This window comes from Podarcis bocagei (genome assembly GCF_964188305.1).
Source record: "Podarcis bocagei genome assembly, chromosome: 16".
NCBI classification, from domain to species: domain Eukaryota; kingdom Metazoa; phylum Chordata; class Lepidosauria; order Squamata; family Lacertidae; genus Podarcis; species Podarcis bocagei.
The window spans coordinates 2,877,928-2,898,258 of record NC_138142.1 but is presented as its reverse complement, the minus strand read 5'-3'; the positions used below and the strand labels follow the sequence as shown (position 1 = coordinate 2,898,258).

The 20,331-nt window shown below is 45.8% G+C and overlaps 1 protein-coding gene and 1 pseudogene across 3 annotated transcripts in view; one reads left to right on the top strand and one right to left on the bottom strand.

Moving 5' to 3' along the window:
- Positions 1-601: 601 nt before the first annotated feature.
- LOC308575566 (epoxide hydrolase 4 pseudogene) lies at positions 602-3,094 on the top strand (annotated as a pseudogene). The gene is made up of 2 exons: positions 602-608; positions 2,188-3,094. The product of its transcript is annotated as an epoxide hydrolase 4 pseudogene (transcript).
- A 4,905-nt stretch (positions 3,095-7,999) lies between these two features.
- The window catches only part of DHX37 (DEAH-box helicase 37), a 36,476-nt gene continuing 24,144 nt past the window's right edge, over positions 8,000-20,331 (bottom strand). For both annotated transcript variants that reach the window (XM_081174457.1, XM_081174458.1), the window contains exons 17-27: positions 19,315-19,421; positions 18,763-18,951; positions 17,764-17,888; positions 17,552-17,668; positions 16,041-16,213; positions 14,964-15,078; positions 13,721-13,858; positions 12,316-12,410; positions 11,536-11,609; positions 10,244-10,341; positions 8,000-8,950 (exon numbers count right to left, since the gene is read on the bottom strand). In XM_081174457.1, the coding sequence (XP_081030583.1) occupies positions 8,868-8,950; positions 10,244-10,341; positions 11,536-11,609; positions 12,316-12,410; positions 13,721-13,858; positions 14,964-15,078; positions 16,041-16,213; positions 17,552-17,668; positions 17,764-17,888; positions 18,763-18,951; positions 19,315-19,421 (1,314 nt within the window). In that variant the 3' untranslated portion in view covers positions 8,000-8,867. The remainder of the gene's footprint in view (positions 8,951-10,243; positions 10,342-11,535; positions 11,610-12,315; positions 12,411-13,720; positions 13,859-14,963; positions 15,079-16,040; positions 16,214-17,551; positions 17,669-17,763; positions 17,889-18,762; positions 18,952-19,314; positions 19,422-20,331) is intronic.

Here is a 20,331-nt window from a genome sequence, read left to right as displayed (position 1 = left end):
TGTGTCCAATTCTGGGCACCACCATTTAAGAAGGATGTGGACAAGCTGGAACATGTGCAGAGGAGGGCAACCAAGATGATCAAGGGTCTAGAAACCAAGCCGTATTGAGGAACGGTTGAAGGAGCTGGGTATGTGTAGCCTGGAAAATATTCATATATCTTAAGGGTTGTCACATGGAGGAAGGAAGAAGCTTGTTTCCTCCTGCTCTGGGGGGTAGGACTTGAACCAATGGCTTCAAATTACAGGAAAGGAGATTCCAACTAAACCTCAGGAAAGAGCTGTTTGACAGTAGAACGGACGCCCTTGAGAGGTTGTAGACTTTCCTTCCTTGGAGGTTTTGAAGCAGGGGTTGGATGACCAGCTGTCCTGGATTCTTAGCTGAGATTCCTGCCTTGCAGGGGGTTGGGCTGGATGACCCTTGGGGTCCCTTCCAACTCTACCATTCTATGACTCTATGACAGTGATTGTTCACAGGCCTGGCACCAGAGGATGGTAATGCTGGGCATTTGCCAGGGTCTCAAGGCAAAAGAGGGTCCACAGTGCTACAATTTCCACTTTGTCCAAAGTGTTGAAGAATTCAACCTCAGACGATTCTCAGACGATGCCAGGTGAGGAGGCGCCCCTGGGGTCTTGGGCCCAGAGCCAGGTGGCCATGAAGCTCACCGTGTGACACTGGAGCTGTCACTCTCCCTCGCATCACAGGATTGTTTCATGTATACCACCTTGAGCTTCTTGGAGAATAGATGGGAAATAATAAGTTTAATTAACCACCATCATATTCATCCCAGAAGCAGCACAGAACTTTCACAACAGGAGGAAATGAGTGATGTTATGCTAAGCAAATTAACACACAGGGCAGGAAACCTTTTTTATTACTTGCACAATAATTAAAAGCTGTTAATTAGCAGCAATTATCTTCCTTATAGCTCCAGTTAGTATATATTTGAGGGCTGAGGGCTGGCACCAAGATCCAGAGCTGCGGTACAAGAGGAAAAATTTCTGATGCATGAGCACCTTCCCTAGCTCAAATAATTATAGATTATTTAAAATTACCAGAAGTGTCTTTCCAGGGGCAAATAAGTAACAATAAATCTGGAAAGAAATTGCAGATAAATTCCCTAGGATTAAGTACAAAATGCACACCCAAAATAAAACAAACCCAACACACTATGATTTCATGCCCCCATAATCTACTACTTTTATCTTTTTTGCAAATTAAGCAATCCTTTTTTTCAATTTTTTTGCATTTATAATCTATTTTGCAAGCCAATGCTTCCTACGGAAAATTAGAAGAAAAGCACGACGCAATAATAATATTACCGGTACTTATGGCCAGCCCGCCTTTTTGGTTAGAGAGGAGGAGAAAGATAAGAAACACCATAATTCTTAACATGTTGCAGGGGAGGAAAATGATCTGCAGCCTCCCCGTCGGGGAATCGAACCCCGGTCTCCCGCGTGACAGGCGGGGATACTTACCACTATACTAACGAGGAGCTACCGAAACAAAGGCTTTCACAAATCGCTGATAAAACAACAAGCAAGAATATTTCCAAGTCTTTTCCTTTCTTTTGGCAGCTTTGCAAAGTAGAGAAAGTTACCCCGAAGTGCAGCCCGACGTGGCATATAGCTGCATACGGTCCATATGCAGCTGGTTGGTTGGTTGTAAGTAACACGAAACAACAAACCCTGCAAAGACAAGAAGCCGTTCGAAAAGCATTGGCATCGATTGCATTCAATGGAGGAGGAGGGAACCGTTGCTGCGTCTGCTGCACTGGAGCTTCTGTGCATGACTTCTGCAGCTTCAGATTCCATCTCGCTCCTTCGAGGTTAGAGAAGGACGTAGCATGAAGCGTCCGGGCCTCTAATTCAGATTGAAATGCCAGAAATGAAAAAAGGAAACGAAAAAAGTAAAGATAAAGAGGAACCTTTTGGAAGAGGGAAACAGACCGGTGGAATAGTCCAATTTACATTGTAAAACCTTCCTGAGGCCCCTTCGCCAGGCGCGGGGATGTAGCTCAGTGGTAGAGCGCATGCTTTGCATGTATGAGGCCCCGGGTTCAATCCCCGGCATCTCCACTTTTCTTTCCCTTCCTTTTGTTACATTTAATTTATGAAATCATAGAATCATAGAATCCTAGAGTTGGAAGAGACCACAAGGGCCATCGAGTCCAACCCCCTGCCAAGCAGGAAAGGAGGAAGGAGCCCAGCTGATGCTTTTCTTGCATGGTTTTCCCCAGAACTGGTTTGCATGGCGCCATCAATTGCAGGAGTTTAAGCGGGCATTTAAGGTGGTGGCCCTCGATTTGCGGGGCTATGGCTTTTCCGGCGCACCAGCTGGTTCTGAGCACTATCAGAGGGAAGCTCTGCTGGCAGATGTACATGGTGTCATTGACGCTCTGAGCCCCAGTGAGAAGAATGAGATTTCTAAGTGCATCCTGGTGGGGCATGACTGGGGTGGATCCATAGCTTCTGAGTTTGCTGCCTGTTACCCCAATTTGGTAGAGGAGCTTATTATTATGAATGCAGTTCAACCACATGTCTTAGCAGAATATTTTTCACGATATCCCACCCAGCTGCTGCGATCCAACTACATGTTCCTGTTCCAGCTGCCAAAGCTGCCAGAGCTCCTGTGGTCCTTAGATGACTTCTATCTAATAAAGTCTGTTATGACTAGCAAGAAGACAGGAGACCAGAATCATTTGACAGAGGAGGAGTTGGAGGCTTACCTGTATGGCCTTTCGAAGGACAGGGGTCTAGAACCACCCATGAATTACTACAGGAACATGTCCACTTGGGTTCGTGCAAAGTGCAAGGATATTGTGGTGCCCACCCTGCTGATCTGGGGAGAAAAGGATGTATTCTTGGAAAAAGGGCTTGTCGTACCCATGGAGCAGAAGGTGTGCAAGAACATCAAGGTGCAGCTCATCCCTGAAGCCGGCCACTGGGTCAGTGAGGAGCAGCCAAAGAAAGTCAATCAACTGATGTGGGCTTTCCTCCTTCAGAGAGACTGAGATGGAAAGAGGCAGTGACTGCTCTGTGCACTACAAGCATTCCTACCACCCAGCATGCAGGAAATTACAAGAACAGCCATTTGACCTGAAATAGAATAGGTCTTTTGCCTTTCTTTGCACGCAGTGGATTCAATTTCTATCAGTACTATCTCTCATGTTATTTTGTTTTTTTCTTTTGGCAATGCTGCAAATATGCCATCCCCTAAACCAGGGAAATTAAAATGCAGTCTGAGGCAACACAAAAGGGTCTTAAGAACACCCACATCATTATAAAGATTTAAATCTTTTCTTATTCTTTTATTATTATTGGCAAATAATGGGCGTTGGTCACTAGGTAGCACAAAATACAGCCACAGTGTGTTAAGGCAGGAAGTAACAGCGGACTTAAATAACGAAGCCAAGATGCACAACTTGCAAGGGCTCTGGGTGACAAGTCATAAAAAAAGAAACATAAACCAATCAGCATCAAAAGTATTTTTATTTTTAATAGCTTTGCCACACATTTCTCTACAGCTTGTGTACGTTTTATCCATGGAAGCCACAGAGCACACCCTAGCATGTGTCAAGGTGCATTCAGCGGCTCCTGGCTGGTTGCCGGAAAAGTATAAAGACAAGGAAAAGTTTCTTACAGTTCTTTTTTATTTCAGACCTTACAGAGAGAGCCTCTTGGATAATGGCGTTGTCCTGAGTGAATCTCCACCCCCCTTCTCTCCCACTTCCTCATTGGTCAGTGTCTCCTCTGTGCCCTCTGCCTTTGAGCTCTTTGCTCTCCTACTTTTAGGGCTTGCCGGGTTCTGGGAGATGAAGGGTCTGGAAGGCTTTCTAGTGACACTGTGTCAGCCAGCTGCTGCTCCGCCTCTCCCATCATTTCCCAACTTTCCCCCTCATCTGCCTCTGAGCTGTGACCTCCCGCAAACCCCTGTTGTAAATCTATACGATCTTCCTCTTCCTCCTCCATCGAAGGGTCAGGCTGGGGAGGTGGTCTCCACTCCTCCTCCTCTGCCCAGCTCCTGACAGCATGCCACCTACATCTTTCCCCAGTGTGCTGCCACAATGAGGTGGTTTACCAGAGCCTAACAAGGCAGAACCTTGTGGCACCCCCTAAAGAGCAAAGCTAACCCGAGTTCCATTTGATTTAATCATTTCTTAATTATTGGGAGCAGGAGCCCAGTTGGAGATTGCCCAACCCTGCAGAGAACCATACATCTTCATTTCAAGGTTGATGGTGTGCCAAAGGATTCAGGGATGGGGGGCTGTCAGAGAAATTAAACATTAGCATACTCAACTATTAAAGAGCACAGTAAAAGAAAAATGAACCTTTGCATAGTATTGCTTCATTGTTTGTATGCTGCAGAAAAATGGTCAAATTCTTCTACCCAAATCACAAAGGTCTACTTGGGCAGATACAGCTCCACACTATTGGTCTCAATCTTAATTTTTTTAAAAAGTATTGATATATTGATATGTATTTTGTTCGATGCTTTCAAGACCATCATTCCCCTGCATAGTGGAATATACACTGTACATACACCATACATTTAAAGTAAATGTTTTCATGTTCTAACCTGCCCTAGAACCTCAGAGTGAAGTGCAGGTCAATTAATTGATCAATTAAGAACAAGAAGAATCATGGGAACTGTAGTTTAAACCTCACAGAGCTATTATCACCCATAAGAAACTACAGTTCCCAGGATTCTTTGGAGAAGTTATGTGCTTTAAAGGTATGGTGCACAGAGAGGACACATGGGTGGCTCAGTGGTTTAGACCACAGCTTGTCAACCACAAGGTTGGTGGTTTGAATCAGCTCAACAGGGCGAGTGCCCATTACTCTGTCCCAGCTCCTGCCAACCTAGGAGTTCGAAAGCACACCAGCACAAGTAGATAGTTACTGCTGTGACGGGAAGGTAAGTGGTGTTTCCGTGCGCTCTGGTTTCTACCACGGTTTCCTGAAGTGGTTTAGTCCTGCTGGTCACATGACCTGGAAAGCTGTCTGCAGACAAACACCGGCTCCCTTGGCCTGAAAGCAAGATGAACGCAATACTCCATAGTTGCCTTTGACTGGAATTAACTGTCTAGGGGTCCTTTACCTATACCTTAACTACCCAGTTTCTCTTGCTGGGGTTGCCCATAATATTTAGCAGAAAACTTAAGAGGAGACAGGAAATAATGGTTTCAAACAGTTGCACCATAAAAGTTCACAAAACCCCAAGCATGAGTAAGAGACTTGTCTTTGCTGTGAGCACTCCCTGAATCCAGGGATTGGGATTTTTTTTAACTCAGGAGATGCCCCAGCCAGGATGGCACACGGTCAGGGATGGTGGGATCTGTACTCCTGCAGCATCTGGAAAGCCCGTTTCCACATATTTGCCAGCTTCTTTTTCTCCCGACTCTGGTGTTTTATTTATAAAATAGTTTTCACCACAAGGTGGTTCCAGTGGCTCTCAGCATGTATAAAACAAGTGTAACAGCAGAAGCACCATGAGACATCCTGCTCGGGGTTCTACTTCAGAAGCAGAGGGTCTGCCTTTCACGCAGAAGGCCCCTGGGCTCAAGGCCTCCTGGTGTCCAGGGGAGGCTGGGGGGAAGGCATTGTAAACGGCCTTTTCAGCGTCCTCCTCTCTCCCCTTTGTGAATGCTCTCCCCAGGGAGGCACGCATGGAATCATCTTTACATGCTGGTCCCGCCAGCGAAATGCTTGTTGCATGAAAATTCACTTATCCAAAGCCGAGGATCTAGTGCCCAGACCAGCTGAACAGGCAGACCTGTGCATAGTAAAGAAAGAAGCAGCCTTAAATAAGCCTTACTTTCCTGTGTTTTGCTGGTCCATGGCAGTCCTTTCACTAGAAGTTATGGTGGGAGATTAGACAATTAAGAGCATTTTTTACTTTCTTGTTTGCCTTCTGAAAAGTTTTAGAGGGTTCCCCTAAGTTTCATCATTTGGGGGGGGGGTCAAAACTCCAGTGTCAGGAACACATTAGAAATTTCCCCATAGGAACTGATGGAAATCATTGACTCATTTCATGAATATTTGCCTAACAAACAATTTCCCGAGAATGCATTGAGTTAAGATAGCAGGACCTGCATGTATAAAAGCCAGGTAAGTACTTCTCCCCCCTCGCTGCTGCCCCAACTTTGCACCCTTAATTTGAAAGGAACTGCCTCTTAGTGAGATAGGACTTGTACTCCTGCATTTTTGTTTAACTGTGCAAACAGCTGCTGTTCAGTGTCCCAGCCAGCCACAGCCTCCTCCACAATACCCCCGTCTCTCTCTCAGCTGTTTCTCCATTTTCCCCACTTTCACAACTCAGCATTTTGTGGTAATTAAGAACATTGTTTTTTGGGGAAGGGGAACCGCCTCCTCTTCTCCAGGCTGCTCCAGCTACCTCTTGTGTGCTGTTCTGGCCTACGTACGGAACAGCACTTGCAGACTTGAGAATCGGAAACAAGAGGAGCAAATACGGAAACCTACAAGAAAATGCAGCTGTAACATGGAGCTGAAGCCCTGCTCAGTATTTCAGACATTTCATTCCACCACCCCCCACCTGCTTTTCCGTTCCAATCCTTCAGTCACGTAGCTTTCTGTAGCTAAGAACGCTTAATCCTCACTGGGATGGTCTGAGGATTGTCCTTCAACCCTTCACACAGGGTTCTCTCCTGCCCACACTTACCCATCACTTATTTTCTTGGATGGGGGTGGTGCCGTTTTGGCTATATGAGCACTCACAGCCTGAACTAGCCTTGCCCTCCAACCTGGTGCCCTCCATATGTTTTGGATTATTACTCCTCTAACCCCTAACCATTGGCTGTGCTGGCAGGGGCTGATGGGAGCTGTATCCACACCTGGAGGGCACCAGGTTGGAGAAGGAAGATGCCCTGAGCATCAGGAAACAGAGAGAGGAGACAGAGTCCAGAGATGGCAAAACACAATGGAGTAGAAAAACCAATCATGAGGCCAGACTTTCTCTCCAGAAAAAATTCATTGATATCACTATTACACAATTGTTATTTTTTACAAACACAGGGCTATATATATATATATATATATATATATATATATATATATATATGCAGGTTTTGGTGTCTTCGGGTGTCTTCCCGTGTAAGAGTTGGGGTGTCTAGGCGACGTTTCGACGAGGTCTCACTCGTCATCTTCAGGCTGGTGCTTTCGGCTTCTTGTTACTGGAACAGAGCAGGATCTCAGTGTTTGAGTTCCTATAAATACTGTTGAGGGGGTGTGGTGTATAGCCTCCAACGTTCTGGGCAGAGAGGAAGTTCCCAGGTTAGTGTGTCTTTTCTTCTTTTGTTCATTAATTACTTGAGGGATATCTTGAGTGATTTCTTGAGTGATATTCTGAGTACCACTTGATTTCTTGAGTGATATTCTCCACAGATAAATTACAGACACCATCCAGTAGCCAAACCATAGTGGCACCTCCGGATGCTGCACCCCCCTGCAATCCCTACACAGATCTGGCTGGCACAGGGCACAAAACCACAGCTCGCCCCTATACACGAAGCCAAGCCAGAGCACAACTAAGTGCAGTACAGCCATCTTCTCAGAAAAAACTCTTCACAAGGTCAAGAGGTCAAGACACGAAAGCTTTAGCAACTAATCCACACCTAATGACCCTCCTAAGTGGTACTCAGAATATCACTCAAGAAATCACTCAAGATATCCCTCAAGTAATTAATGAACAAAAGAAGAAAAGACACACTAACCTGGGAACTTCCTCTCTGCCCAGAACGTTGGAGGCTATACACCACACCCCCTCAACAGTATTTATAGGAACTCAAACACTGAGATCCTGCTCTGTTCCAGTAACAAGAAGCCGAAAGCACCAGCCTGAAGATGACGAGTGAGACCTCGTCGAAACGTCGCCTAGACACCCCAACTCTTACACGGGAAGACACCCGAAGACACCAAAACCTGCATTCCTGTACCCGTGAAAATCTACGAAAGCATATATATATATATATATATATATATATATATATATATATATATATATATATATATATATAAAAATAACACATACACACACGAAGCTCCCATGATGGTGGGTTCAACAGAAATAAGGCACAGTAACGGTGTCTCAGTAGTTTTCCAGAAATGAGTCATGGAATCATAGAATTGTGAAGTTGGAAGGGACCCTGAGGATCATCTAGTCCACCCCCTGCAATGAAGGAATAGGCCTCTGTCCCATATGGGGAGCAAACCTGAAACCTTGGCATTATCAGCACCACCAACCCTCTAACCAAATGAGCTACCCAGGATGGTGGTGGCTGTTGCTATATATTAAATTTCTATACCATCCTTCATCCAAAGATCACAGGGTGGTTTATGGTATAAAGCTGCTGGATGCTCAGCTCCCATCCACCCCAGCCAGGATGACCAGCAGCCAAGGATGATGGGAGTTACAAGTCCAGAAACATCTGGATATCTGATTCCCACCATCCCCGACCACTAGCTTCCTGAAGGGACAGGGAAAGACTGGGAAAGGCAACTTGACAAGAGCTAAGCAGGTGGTGTGGAGAGAAGTGACTGGAGGGAGTAGCACTGCCTCCAAAATGTGCCCATGAGCCAACATAAGTTGGTAATTCCTGTTACAAGCACAGCCACCCATGACAGCTTCACAGTCAATCCAACCCCCAATCCTTTGCATGTGGGAGTCCAAAATGCAGTGGGCCTGCATGGATCATGGGTGGGGGGCTCCTTAGGAGGGAACCCATCCTGCTTCCTGCTCCTTGAGCATGAACTCTCTCTTTCCATTCAAATACAGACATCGATTTTCCTTGTGTTTTCGCAGCCGGCGCTGGTTCCAGGACAGGGTGGATGGTAGGAGCTTGCATGAAAGATCATGGTGGCAAGGGTGGCCAGATTTTAGATACCTGTTGGTGTGTAACTTCCGGGATCCACTGGCAATATTCTGACAACAAATCTTTAAAAAGAGAAGGGCAGGGGGGCAACCATCAAAGAGTGAACACTTAAAAAACAGAATTTCAGAAACAGAGTGCAATCTTATGGGTCAAGGGAAGTCTGGGCAAAAAGAGGTAAGTCTTCACATGACATCTGAAGCAACTAACAGATGATGCTTCATAGGTGTCTGAGTGCTGTTGTGCAGATTATTCTGTTTTTCACGCTTCTATAATCCAATTTGGAATGTTCTGATGGAAGGAGTGGGGGCTAACAAATATTATAAATAAACCATCAAAAATACCCTGAAGCCACAGAGCAAATTGTACTGTACTCTGCAAAATCCAACTGGTGTGCGGTAGACATAAAATTGCTGCTGGCTGGATAGTCACAGTTAGGTCACGCCAGGGCCAAACACCAAGTCTCTGCCCCCATCGTCTAGTATGGTGGCATATCTAGCAATGATCCCTACTATCGCATATAAACTATGAAGGCCTGCTCCAGGCAGACAGGTAACAAATGCCTGTGCTCATCTTCAAAACCACAAGTAACTGATTGCTACTGCGATGTCACCCGGACTCCAAACACCATAGCAGAGTACAGTGGGTGACCTACCTCCATGAGCTATTCTTAAAAGTTGCTTTAGAAATTCTAACACTGGACACAGAAATATTTGGGAGGAAATAGTTTTGGATTGTTTGTTTGCAAGCAGCAAAGGGGGAACCAGTTGCTGTTGGCCTACAACTCCCAGAAGCCCTAGCCGCCATGGGCCAATGGTCAGGCATGAAGGCAGATGTAGTTCCAGCACATCTGCAGGACCACAGGTCTACATTCCTGGGGCTAGAGGCCCAGGATGTTGCAACATACACTGGTGCCCCGCAAGACAAATGCCTCGCAAGACGGAAAACTCGCTAGACGAAAGGGTTTTCCGTTTTGGAGGTGCTTCGCAAAACGAATCTCCTATGGGCTTGCTTCGCAAGACGAAAATGTCTTGCGAGTTCCTGTGGGTTTTTTTCCCTTCCCCCCCTTTTTCTAAGGCGCTAATCCGCTTATCAGCTGATCCGATAAGCCACTAAAAGCCGCTAATAGCGCTAATGCGCTAATCCGTCAATGGGCTTGCTTCGCAAGATGAAAAAACCGCTAGACGAAGAGAATCACAGAACGGATTCTTTTTGTCTTGCGAGGCACCAATGTACTTCCAAGGGAGAACTCTCACTCACACACAGTTTGGGTAGAAGGTTGATGTGGCTCAAAAATAAAGTTAAAATAGATCCACAAGAATAATGAAGTGTGCTCCTCGTACATCTGAACAGCTTACATTTTGGGTTCTTCTTCCAGGCAGCAAGTAAAGCATCCCTGTTATCCACATTTTCAGAGACAAGAGCTTGCAGCAGTGACTCTGTCCTTGGTTGCAGCCTGCAGGGATTCCCAAAGCAGACAGGCAAAAATCAGCACATAGATTAAATGTACGCTCAAAATTCTGAAGGAACTCAAATGGCTCAGTTCTCAGTAAAACTCTCCCCCTGCTCAGATAAAATATGGTCCCAGAAGAAATCTGGATTTTTATTTATTACCTTCAGCCTCATGTGCCCTGTTTCCCCAGGAGCAACCTCCCTTCCCCCCAAAACAGTGCGGTTTAAATCAGTGAAGTTCTGAAAGGTCCAGTCTGCTATCTTGATTCAAAATAATGTCTAACTGTAGCCAAACAGATGATAATCTGCACCTTGACCTTGGGAACTATAATGCAAAATTAGATTGCATTATCTTAAGAGGTGTCCAAATGCATAGTGAACTGACAAAGAAATGCACTGAAGACTATATGATAGTACCCAGCATTGTTCAGTTATTCTAAGAAACCAAAAAATACTGAGTTCTATAAACAGGTAATGCAATTTGTTAGTTTCTATGGCTGTGTACGCCCCTCACTCCCCCCCCCCATCTGAGCTGACTTCAGGAATTCCTTACGCAGATCCAGCCCCAAATCGACTGGGGTGGGAAATGTTTAACTAGGGTTTTTTAAATCCTGTCTGGTTGGGAGGGGGCAGGGAAGGAGATGCTGTGTCGCCTTCGCCCTCTCCACCCGGTCGCACTGCAAAGAGCAGCAATCAGTCCTGCTGGGGGCTGCTCAGCCAGCGTGTTCCTGCACGGGGGGGTGGGGGGGGCCTAACAGGCCCAGCAAAGCAAACAATAGTATAGCTATTTTCCATATGTTCAATAAATGTTTTCCACTCTTCTCTACATATGTGTTCTTCTTGCTCTCTTATTCTATGTGTTAAGTCTGCAAGTTCTGCATATTCCGTCAACCTAAGTTGCCAATCCTCTTTAGCTGGGACCTTGCTCACTTTCGATTTTTGGGCTAACAAAACATGGGCTGCAGTTAAATAACCTTTTCTGACACCCAAAAACAGCAGCTGGTTCACTGTGGTAGAAACACCGGCTTCCTTTTCCCCTTGCGGCAAACCAAGTCCTGTGTTAATTATGTTGCTTTGAATGTATACTTTTTATTTGACTTTCTTCAATAATGCTTTATTCTGGATTGTTTTATTGAATGCTTTAATGAGGTGGTTTTTTCCTGAAAAATATAAAGCAGTACAGAAAACAACAACTTACTTGGACCACGTTTTCAGCATTGTCACTGGACTGGACAACAAGCAGCAGCTGTAAGCAGCCAGTTTTTTAACAACCTAAAAGAAGGAACAAGCTTTATATTCAATTTTAGAGCCACCATGCGTTTCAAGGAACCTTAAGGCAATGAGCTGTAAAACACTGAGGCTCTGATTAATTTGCTTGTTGAAAACGGGCATTAGAATTCATTGTTTCATTTCAGGTACTCACAGCCCACCTTTCAATGTAATTTGCAGGATGTCTTGCAAAATCCTCGTTGGACATTTAGGTGCAACTCAGCAGCCAGAGGGGATTGTGTGGGTCAGAGAGAGGCAGGGATCTCCAGCTCCCCAAACTACCCCTGTACCTTCATCACTATGCTGACTTCTCATTATCTCTTTGATGTTTATACTGATAGTCTTAGGTTGCATCCTGTTTACAAGTTCCCGCACTTGCTCTTCCTCTCACTCTGGGAGGTGGGAGGTCATCTTGGATCTGTCTTCTGAGAGCAAAGAGGCAAGCATGGCCTCCAACCTAGTTGGAGAAACCTAGCTAGGACTATATAATTGCTTCCTATCAGTGATGCACTTCCTTCAATAAACATAAGTTTTCTTATTTTATGCCAAGTCTCAGTCTGAATACATTTCAGCTAAAGGTGTACTCCAAGCAAGGAGTTGTTTAACTAACAAAATCTATACATTAAGAATCCTAACAGCAGCAGTGAAAATACTGTAATATACATAGATATATAAACACAAGGAATTAGGTGGAGAAAAATGTTCTTACCTTCCCTTCCAATAAGAACTTGGTGAAATATTTGTAGCACTCAAGGCCTTCTGGGTAATCCACTTCTACAGCAGGAAGCTGCCAGCCGACCCGATCTGCAGAGAGGTTACAAGACTTTGTTAAGGCACTAATCCACACTCATCCTCTTCATTTTGCTTCTCTCAGCAGAAGGCTGAGTAGGCAGGAGGGAAGAAGAAGGGCGGTGAAGTCTCCAGATTGCAAGCTGGCTCTTGTTTGTGTGCAGGGCCAGCCTAAGACATTTGGCACCTAAGGAAAACCACAAAATGCCCCCCTTGCACCACTGCCAGGAAAGAAGGCCAGAGTGAAGATTTACAAGGGGAGCAATCAAACCAACCCTACCTGATGGCTGAAGTGGGAATCAAAGAGCACTGCAGGGAAGGACCCTGCTTTGAATCATGCTAGGCAGGTGAGGAGAAAGGGGGGAGACCAGCAGCGCCTACTATTTGCTGAGAGGCTGTTCTAGAGGAAGCAGCGGGTGGGGCTGCTGAGGCAGAGGCAGCTCCGGCCTGCAAGCAGCACACTGCAGCTCTTGCTGCCCCTGTGGTGGCTGCAGCAGCGGGAGATGCCTTCCTTGGAGGCTGGACCTGCTGCCCCTGTGGAGCTTGCTGTTTGAGGCTGCTGCCTCCTGGGTGGGCCAGCCCTGGCACTCATCCCCTCCCACACATGGGTGAGGTTTGAAGGACATGAATGGCAGCTAGAAATACCTAAGTGGGAATCCTCACAGCAGAACTTCTATTTCAAGTGTATATTGTTAGCAAAACCTTTGTAGCACAGGTGCTTTTTGTGCAACAGCAATAAACCTGGTGAGTGCCAGCCAGTTCCGTGTTTTCACAGATGGGGGCTCAGGTATTATTTTGCTACTTGTTCCCAACCCGATCCTTACACAAGTCCCCCCTGAATGGCTGCTATCCTATCCCTGCTCCCCACCCCCTTATGCCTGAGGACTGTGACATGATGTAGACTCTGGGGCTTTCCTATTAAGAAACCCTGATGGGAATGTCAGCCATTTCCTAGACCGGCCTTTTTTGACCTGGCGCCCTCCAGAGGCTGTTGGACTCCAAGCCCCATCATCCCTAACCCCTCTCAATGCTGGATGCGGCCGATGGGAGCTGGAGCAGCACAGTGGCTATCCCTGACCTACCCTGAGAAAGGATTGTTTTACTCAAGAGTAGATACACTGAAATACCGAACCTAAGTTATGCCATGTCCATTATTTTCAGTAGGTTTCCTCTGAGTAGGATTAAGACTGGCTGCAACCCCAAAGACTCCTGGAGAATGCAAAAGCTTGTGATATTGCGGTTGCCATGATGACAGTATTCTCCTAATGTGGATTTAGTAACAAATCTGCTTCCCATCAAAGCCAAGCTGTTCTTGAGAAACTCACAGAAGACACTTGGTCTGTGGCATCGAACCCGACCCGTTTCAGGGCAGTAAAAAGGAGGAGGGCTTTCCAGAGGTTTTTCGAAGTGGCAGTATGGAGGCAAAAGGAGCGGGATCCATTCTGGTTCAATGGCTGAGACACCTTAAGGAGAGCAAAAGTGACCAGTTAAAGACGGTTCTGGGGAGCCGTGAGTGGCTTTTTCTGAACTGCCTTTTTAAGTGCTGCAGGTTTACCTGGCAACAATGGTAGGTGGTCCAGGAAGCTGCTGTTAACGTTCCCCACAATGCCCTGGAGAAACGCCAAACACCCCAGGGCATTGTGGGAAATTTAAAATGGCAGTATCTCAGAGCCAGCCGCCTGATGTAGGGCTCCTCACATTATTATTGCTTAGCCCCTATCCCATTTATTACCTGCCCTAAGGTAATATCCTAAGGTCCCAGGGCAGGTTACCACAATTTAAAATACAGTTTAAAACCTTGCTGTTAGAGAAACACAATAATAAAACGCAGTAGGCCCCATTAAGGTCCCTGGCTGTTGCCTAAAGCTGTAAAGTGCTGAGTCCAGGCCTGTGAGCACTCTCTCACAGCCAGGTGCTGGGACTACTGGCAAGCGCAAGCGTCCATTCTTGTGTGCCACTTGTCTTCTCCCACTGATCTCTCTTATTGAAGAGCCTATGATAAAACTTCTAAGGCTCCTCTAAGAGTCCGTAGGGACACTGCATAAAAGCCACTAAGTTGTACTTCATACAATCTCAACTTTAAAATGAAAAATATCGTCAGTGCATTTAAGCCACTGCAAAGCTCTCACAGCCCACCCTAAACTGCTCATTTCTGTAGGCATGCTATGTGACACACAAGTAAGGTGTTGGGAATCCTTTGGCCCTCCAGATGTTGCTTGAACTACAACTCCCATAGGCACCAGGAAGCATGGTCAACGGCCAGGGATGATGGGAACTGTAGTTTAGTGACATCTGGAGGGCCAGAGGCTTCCCACAGCTGCATTAAGAGCAACTCCAGGAGGAGGAACCTATCAATAACTATTGAGCCATGATAGGTAAATAAAATCTCCGTTTCAGAGGCAGTCTATCTCCAGAACAAGTTGCCAGGCAGTTAACAGCAGGGAGCTTTCTGGCAGAGGCATCTGGCTGGACCCTGAGGCAAAGAGGGTGCTGGGATAAAGGAGCCTTTGGGTTGATTCTTTAGGATTATTCTCAAGAGGAGAGCAAGGGGAAAGGAGTTGATTTCACCTTTCATGTACATTTTTGTGGTTTCAACAATCTCCTGATACACCACAAACTCAGGGAGCTGCTTGAAGAGGACGGAATTGGGGTGGATGAAGACTGGATCGTCCAGAAGAGGAGTCTGGGTTGGCGAGGTGCAGCAAGAGATGGCAGTGTGTGGAGAAGGAAGAAAGCAAAACAAATAAAAACAAACTCAATACTTTAGAGACCAGGAAGGTTCCAAAAGCAGGAAGGCACAAGGTCCATTAATGGAACAAAAGACGTTTTGTTCTTCTGCCCTGAACCTGACAGATCAAGCGACTGTGGCCAATGCAACAGCACAGCTTCTCTGGTTGCATCTTTGCACGAGTCGCTGTTTGGCCCTCGCCTCTTGTCAAGTCAAGCACTATTTTGCACTTGGTTCTAAAGGGGCAGACCTTCGGGCTTTAGCAAAAAAAGCCACAAAAGTAGAATCCCTTGCTAATTCAACATACAAAGCTGACTGGATTAGCTGTTGACTCTGACTCCACCAACAGTTATGGGGCACCTTAAGGGGCACAAAGTGCTCTACCCTCTGACAGGGACAAGTGTGGAGCTCAGCAATCGCAGAACTGTGCAGCTGGGAGGAACCCAGGGGTCATCTAGTCCAACCCAACAGAACAGCAGGGGGGATAGCTTTTGCTATCACCTGCCACCTCAACCCCCCCACCCCCCCGGCAGCACTCTGAAATCCTTAAATTACATAAGTAACATATGTAAAATACCTACAGGGCACCTTTGAGATTAAACTCTTTCAAGTCATTTTAAAAGAAATACAGTTACAAAACACTCCTCACAAATAAATTACCAGGAGACCGGTGATTAATGAAAAAGGCAGTCCACCCAAAATTACTAAGATATGGTTGAAGACAATAGTAAAAGCAGACCAATAATAAAAAGAACTTCACATCAGAGGAAAGCCACCAAGACAGAGACACAGTCTGAGGTGCTTGGTCAGGAGAAGAACTGACCACTGACCACCACTGGCCTGTGGCCCTCAGACCAAAAAGGGTTCCCAATTCTTGTCATAAATGATCCAAAGGGAATAAACTGAGCTGCACGTACTTTGTAACCATTTTTCCACTTCTCATCTAGGAGCTCCTCAGCTTGGATCTTCCGGGCCACGTGGTCTCCCAGGCCGGCCAAGACTATCTGCCTCAGGAAAGTCACCTGTGCTTCTGATGGGGGCTTCATTTTGGGATCGACAAAGAAGCCGGTGTCCGAGCAGACTGAATTCACTTGCAGCAAAGGGAAGAAACAGGTCAAAAATCAGGAGGCCAGGCTAAGTTAACATGGCCTAGGTTGTGACTGAGGAGCAGCCTCTGTACAAAACTCAGAAAAATAACAAATGGGCAAAAGCAAAAGACAACTGAAGGAAAAGCAACATTAGTTCACAACAGCTTATGCAGCAACCCAGCACTGAAGCAAGACCTGTTTTCAAATTTGGGGGAGGCTCTCAGGGGAGGAGATATCCCATGGGGAAAATATATTTACTTCATAAAATGTATACACCGCTTAATTATTTAAAAAACACTCAAAGAGATTTACAAGAGATAAAACAGTAAAAGAAAAAAAACCACAACCATACTTTAAAACATCCTAAAGTATAAATACTAAAACAGATTAAAATTACCTCAACTTTCTAAGCATCTGGGAAGGCTTGTCTAAACAAGGATGTTTTAAGCAGGTGCTGAAAATAATACAATGAAGGCACCTGCCTGGTCTCAATAGGCAGGGAGTTGCAAAGTGAAGGGGCTGCCACATGATAAAATTATTACAAATGCGGGAAAGTTATTACGTGGCACCTGCAGTAGTGACTATTCTGCCAATTGGATGGGCACATGTGGAGTAAATAAGTGTCACAATCAATTAGTGAGTCTTTTTAAGGTGTCACAAAACACTTTGGCTCAGTTTGAACATCGCAAACAAGGAATGCAAGGAAAATGAGTGAAAGGAAAGCAACATTTCAAGAAGTATTTTTCTGGACATTAGGCCCCAACAGCTTTCTGCACTCAACTGGAAGCCGCGGAAGACGTTTGACTTCCAAAAAATGTTTGCAAACCGGAACACTCACTTCCGTGTTTGCAGCGTTCGGGAGCCAAAACGTTTGAGTCACAAGGCGTACGGGATCCAAGGTATGACTGTACTTATCATGCTAAAGATATATGCTAAAGATGTTATATTAGGGAGAAAGAAAAAAAAGGTTCTACCCCACAAACTCTTCCTACTTGCACAATGGACCTTCCCTGCCTCTGTTCCACCAGAGTGCCCACTGAATCTCTGCTGGGCTTTTCCCTAGCCTCCATAGCAGATGCCGGGAAACAGGAAGGAGACATGGAGAAGGGAAGTTCCACTGCATAAGTGGAAGGCCTTTCAAGAATGGGACATCCCAAAATCCTGTGTTTTCATGCATGTTTTTTATTGTAAAACAGCATAGTAAAAATTATTAAATGTTAAGAAAAGGAAAAAGGAAGGAAGGAAGAACAGAGCTGATTCTTTGGCGTCCCCCCGACAAAGGACAAATGTGGCTTATTCCGTAGAGGCAGAAAGCAACAACTGGCTCCCGGGGTATTTACCTGCAGTTGTCAGCTGCCCACGCAAGCGCCTGATTTCCACCATGGCTTTGTAGCGTAGGCCGTTTGCCTCACAGAACGTAGGCGTGCACCCAGCATACTCACAGGCGCCCACAGCTCCTGGAATAGAAGGGCAGCATCATGTGAGGAATTCAGCCAAAACCAACGCACAATTAAAAAATACGGAAAGATAAAGGGAGAGCAGAAGAGCGTACCTAGCATGACCATGAGGTCTCCCAGTTTCTGAGAGGGCCCTTGTCCAGCCCAGATCCGCTGCATCTGCGCCACACGTGCCCTTTTCCCCTTGAGCGTCTCCGTCTCTTCCTCGCTAGTGGCAGGCCTGCAGCAAATGGAAGGCACAACTAAGCATCCTCAGCAAAGGCAATTTCAGAAAACTCCCTTCCCATTGCGAGGAGGTGTGTGTGAACCTGAACTTATGATATGGTTTATCTCAGTAGATCGTGGCGTAAATATAAGATTGACAGGACTCTCATATGACATGAGACACTCTCTGATGAACTCCAGTAACCATGAATCAAGGGTTCAAAAAGATGCATCCGAAAATCAGTATTTTATCGGAAATACATATTTTAGGGAGAAGTGCAATGACAAAGCCCACAAAATGCATTACTTTACGGAATGAATGCATACAAAGTGTGCACTTTAAGGAACCGTGTACAATTTAAATGCAAGTTTTTCCTGCATGCTTTTTAAAAGCTGCAAAAAAGGACAGAACTACGCTTGGGTGCATGAAGAACTGACACTGAACAGAAATAGACTGATACATCTTTCCAAATTTATGAGTAGACATGCATAGGATTGCAGTGCAGGACACTGCTGAATCTCTACCACATATACTTGTTTTATTAAATTTGTGACTTGTACTAAAAAAAACAGAAGCAACTTATGTACAACTTATGTGCTCAGCTGGAGGCTACCATTATTCATCACAGGGTGACCATGGGCTGTGTGTCCTCAGCAGCACAGTGAGAGGAATTGCAACAACTTTCAGAGGTGCAATTCTTTACTGCCAATGAACTACCACCAACAGGACCACACCAAAGGGGATCATTCCTTTGGGCCACCAGTTCAGAAAGTGGCATGTTTGTTTGTTTCCTTCCACCCCACCATTCTTCCCAAAGGAGTCCAGGGCAGCAAACAGCAGACACAGACATGGAGCCAACGCCCAGCACTTCTGTTGGGGGAATGCTCACCTGTTAAACTCTTCAAAGAGTTCCCGAACCGTCAGGGCTGACACTAAGGTGATGACATATGGGAGGCAGTCCTGCTGTTTGCTCAAGGCAAGCATCTTTGCGTAACGGGGAGCCACAGGAAAGGCTGCCATTGTGGCCCCCAGGGGGCTGATGGGGCAGGTCAGCTTTGCTTCTTGCAACTTTTTCAGCCTGGAAGAAGGGAACAGGAGTCAATTCCTAGACCAGGCCTCTCTTGACTTAGTGCCCTCCAAATGTTGCTTTTAGAATTTGTATTTTTGGTGTGCTATTTATTTCGTTTATCATGTTGTTCACTGCTTTGATGGCCTCAGGCAATGGTATGATTTATGAGGTTGTAAAACAAAAACATAATTTTTCTGCTCTTTCATGGCAGCTCAAAAGAACTGTGCAAGACGGCCACCCCACTCTGTCCAATGGGAGGGCTGGCTCTGCACAGTGGGAGAAAAGAGAGAAAGCACAATCCACCAACCAGCATAGTTCAACTTGGTTTTTCAAAAAAGCAACAAAGACAGCAACAATCAGTAAAAAGTCTACCTTCCAGATTTGGAGGGTTCCTGCAAAGCTCCAAGGGCTATCAACAGCTCCTCAGCAGCAACTAGCGCTTCCAGCGGCGGGGGGGTAGGAAAGGGAAAATTGACAACCTGCAAACACAAAGAGGACGACACACCCGGCATGAACAGGTGAGATGCCCAAGAACCGAGTAAGATGGGCATGGAATAACTTCAGGCTTGTGGGTCTACTCACATCATCACCACCACTAGAACCCAGAGATCCACTGACCAGACCCAGGTGCAGAACACTGGTTAAGAAATTGGGTTCCTCAGTGCGCCTGCATGCCCAGTGCCGAAATTTGGTTTTAGTACCAGAATGTAGCATAAGCTCCTGCGACACAAAAATCCACTCCTGGTTCTTCCCCCACCCCAACAAACTCCTACCTTAACCTCACTACAGATTTCTTCTTCCCAGCAGCATAATTCAAAAGAGGAGGGGGGGATCTGTCTGCAAGCCACCTTCCAACTTCAGCAGTGCTGGAATTCACCAAAGAGCTGGGGGGGGGGCAGGCTGCTGACCAACTTATTTGAGAGGGTGGGCCAATTTTACCTGGGGGTTTCAGCAGAATCACAGAATTGTGGAATTACAGAATCATAGAGTTGGAAGGAACCCCCAGGGTTAATGAGTCCAACCCCCTGAAATGCAGGGGGCCATCTAAGACAGATGGCCACCCAACCTCTGCTTAAAAACCTCCAAGGAAGGAGAGGCCGCCACCTCCCGAGGGAGTCCAGATTCAAACCTTTTTCTTGTGCTAATTAGAATAGCAATCTTTCGAAAGTTAGGTTTCTTTTTTTCTAACAAAAAGAAAATTAAATATTATATACACACAAAATCATTAAATAGGCTTTGTCTCCGAGGCAGTTTCTAGGTTTCAGAATGATGGCCCACATAGAGTCACAATCGAACATAAATCTGTGGAGGTCTACTTCCTCCCTGACCACTGGTGACGATAGGCTAATTTAACCCTTTGACTTGATCCTTGCACCTGCAATTTGCATG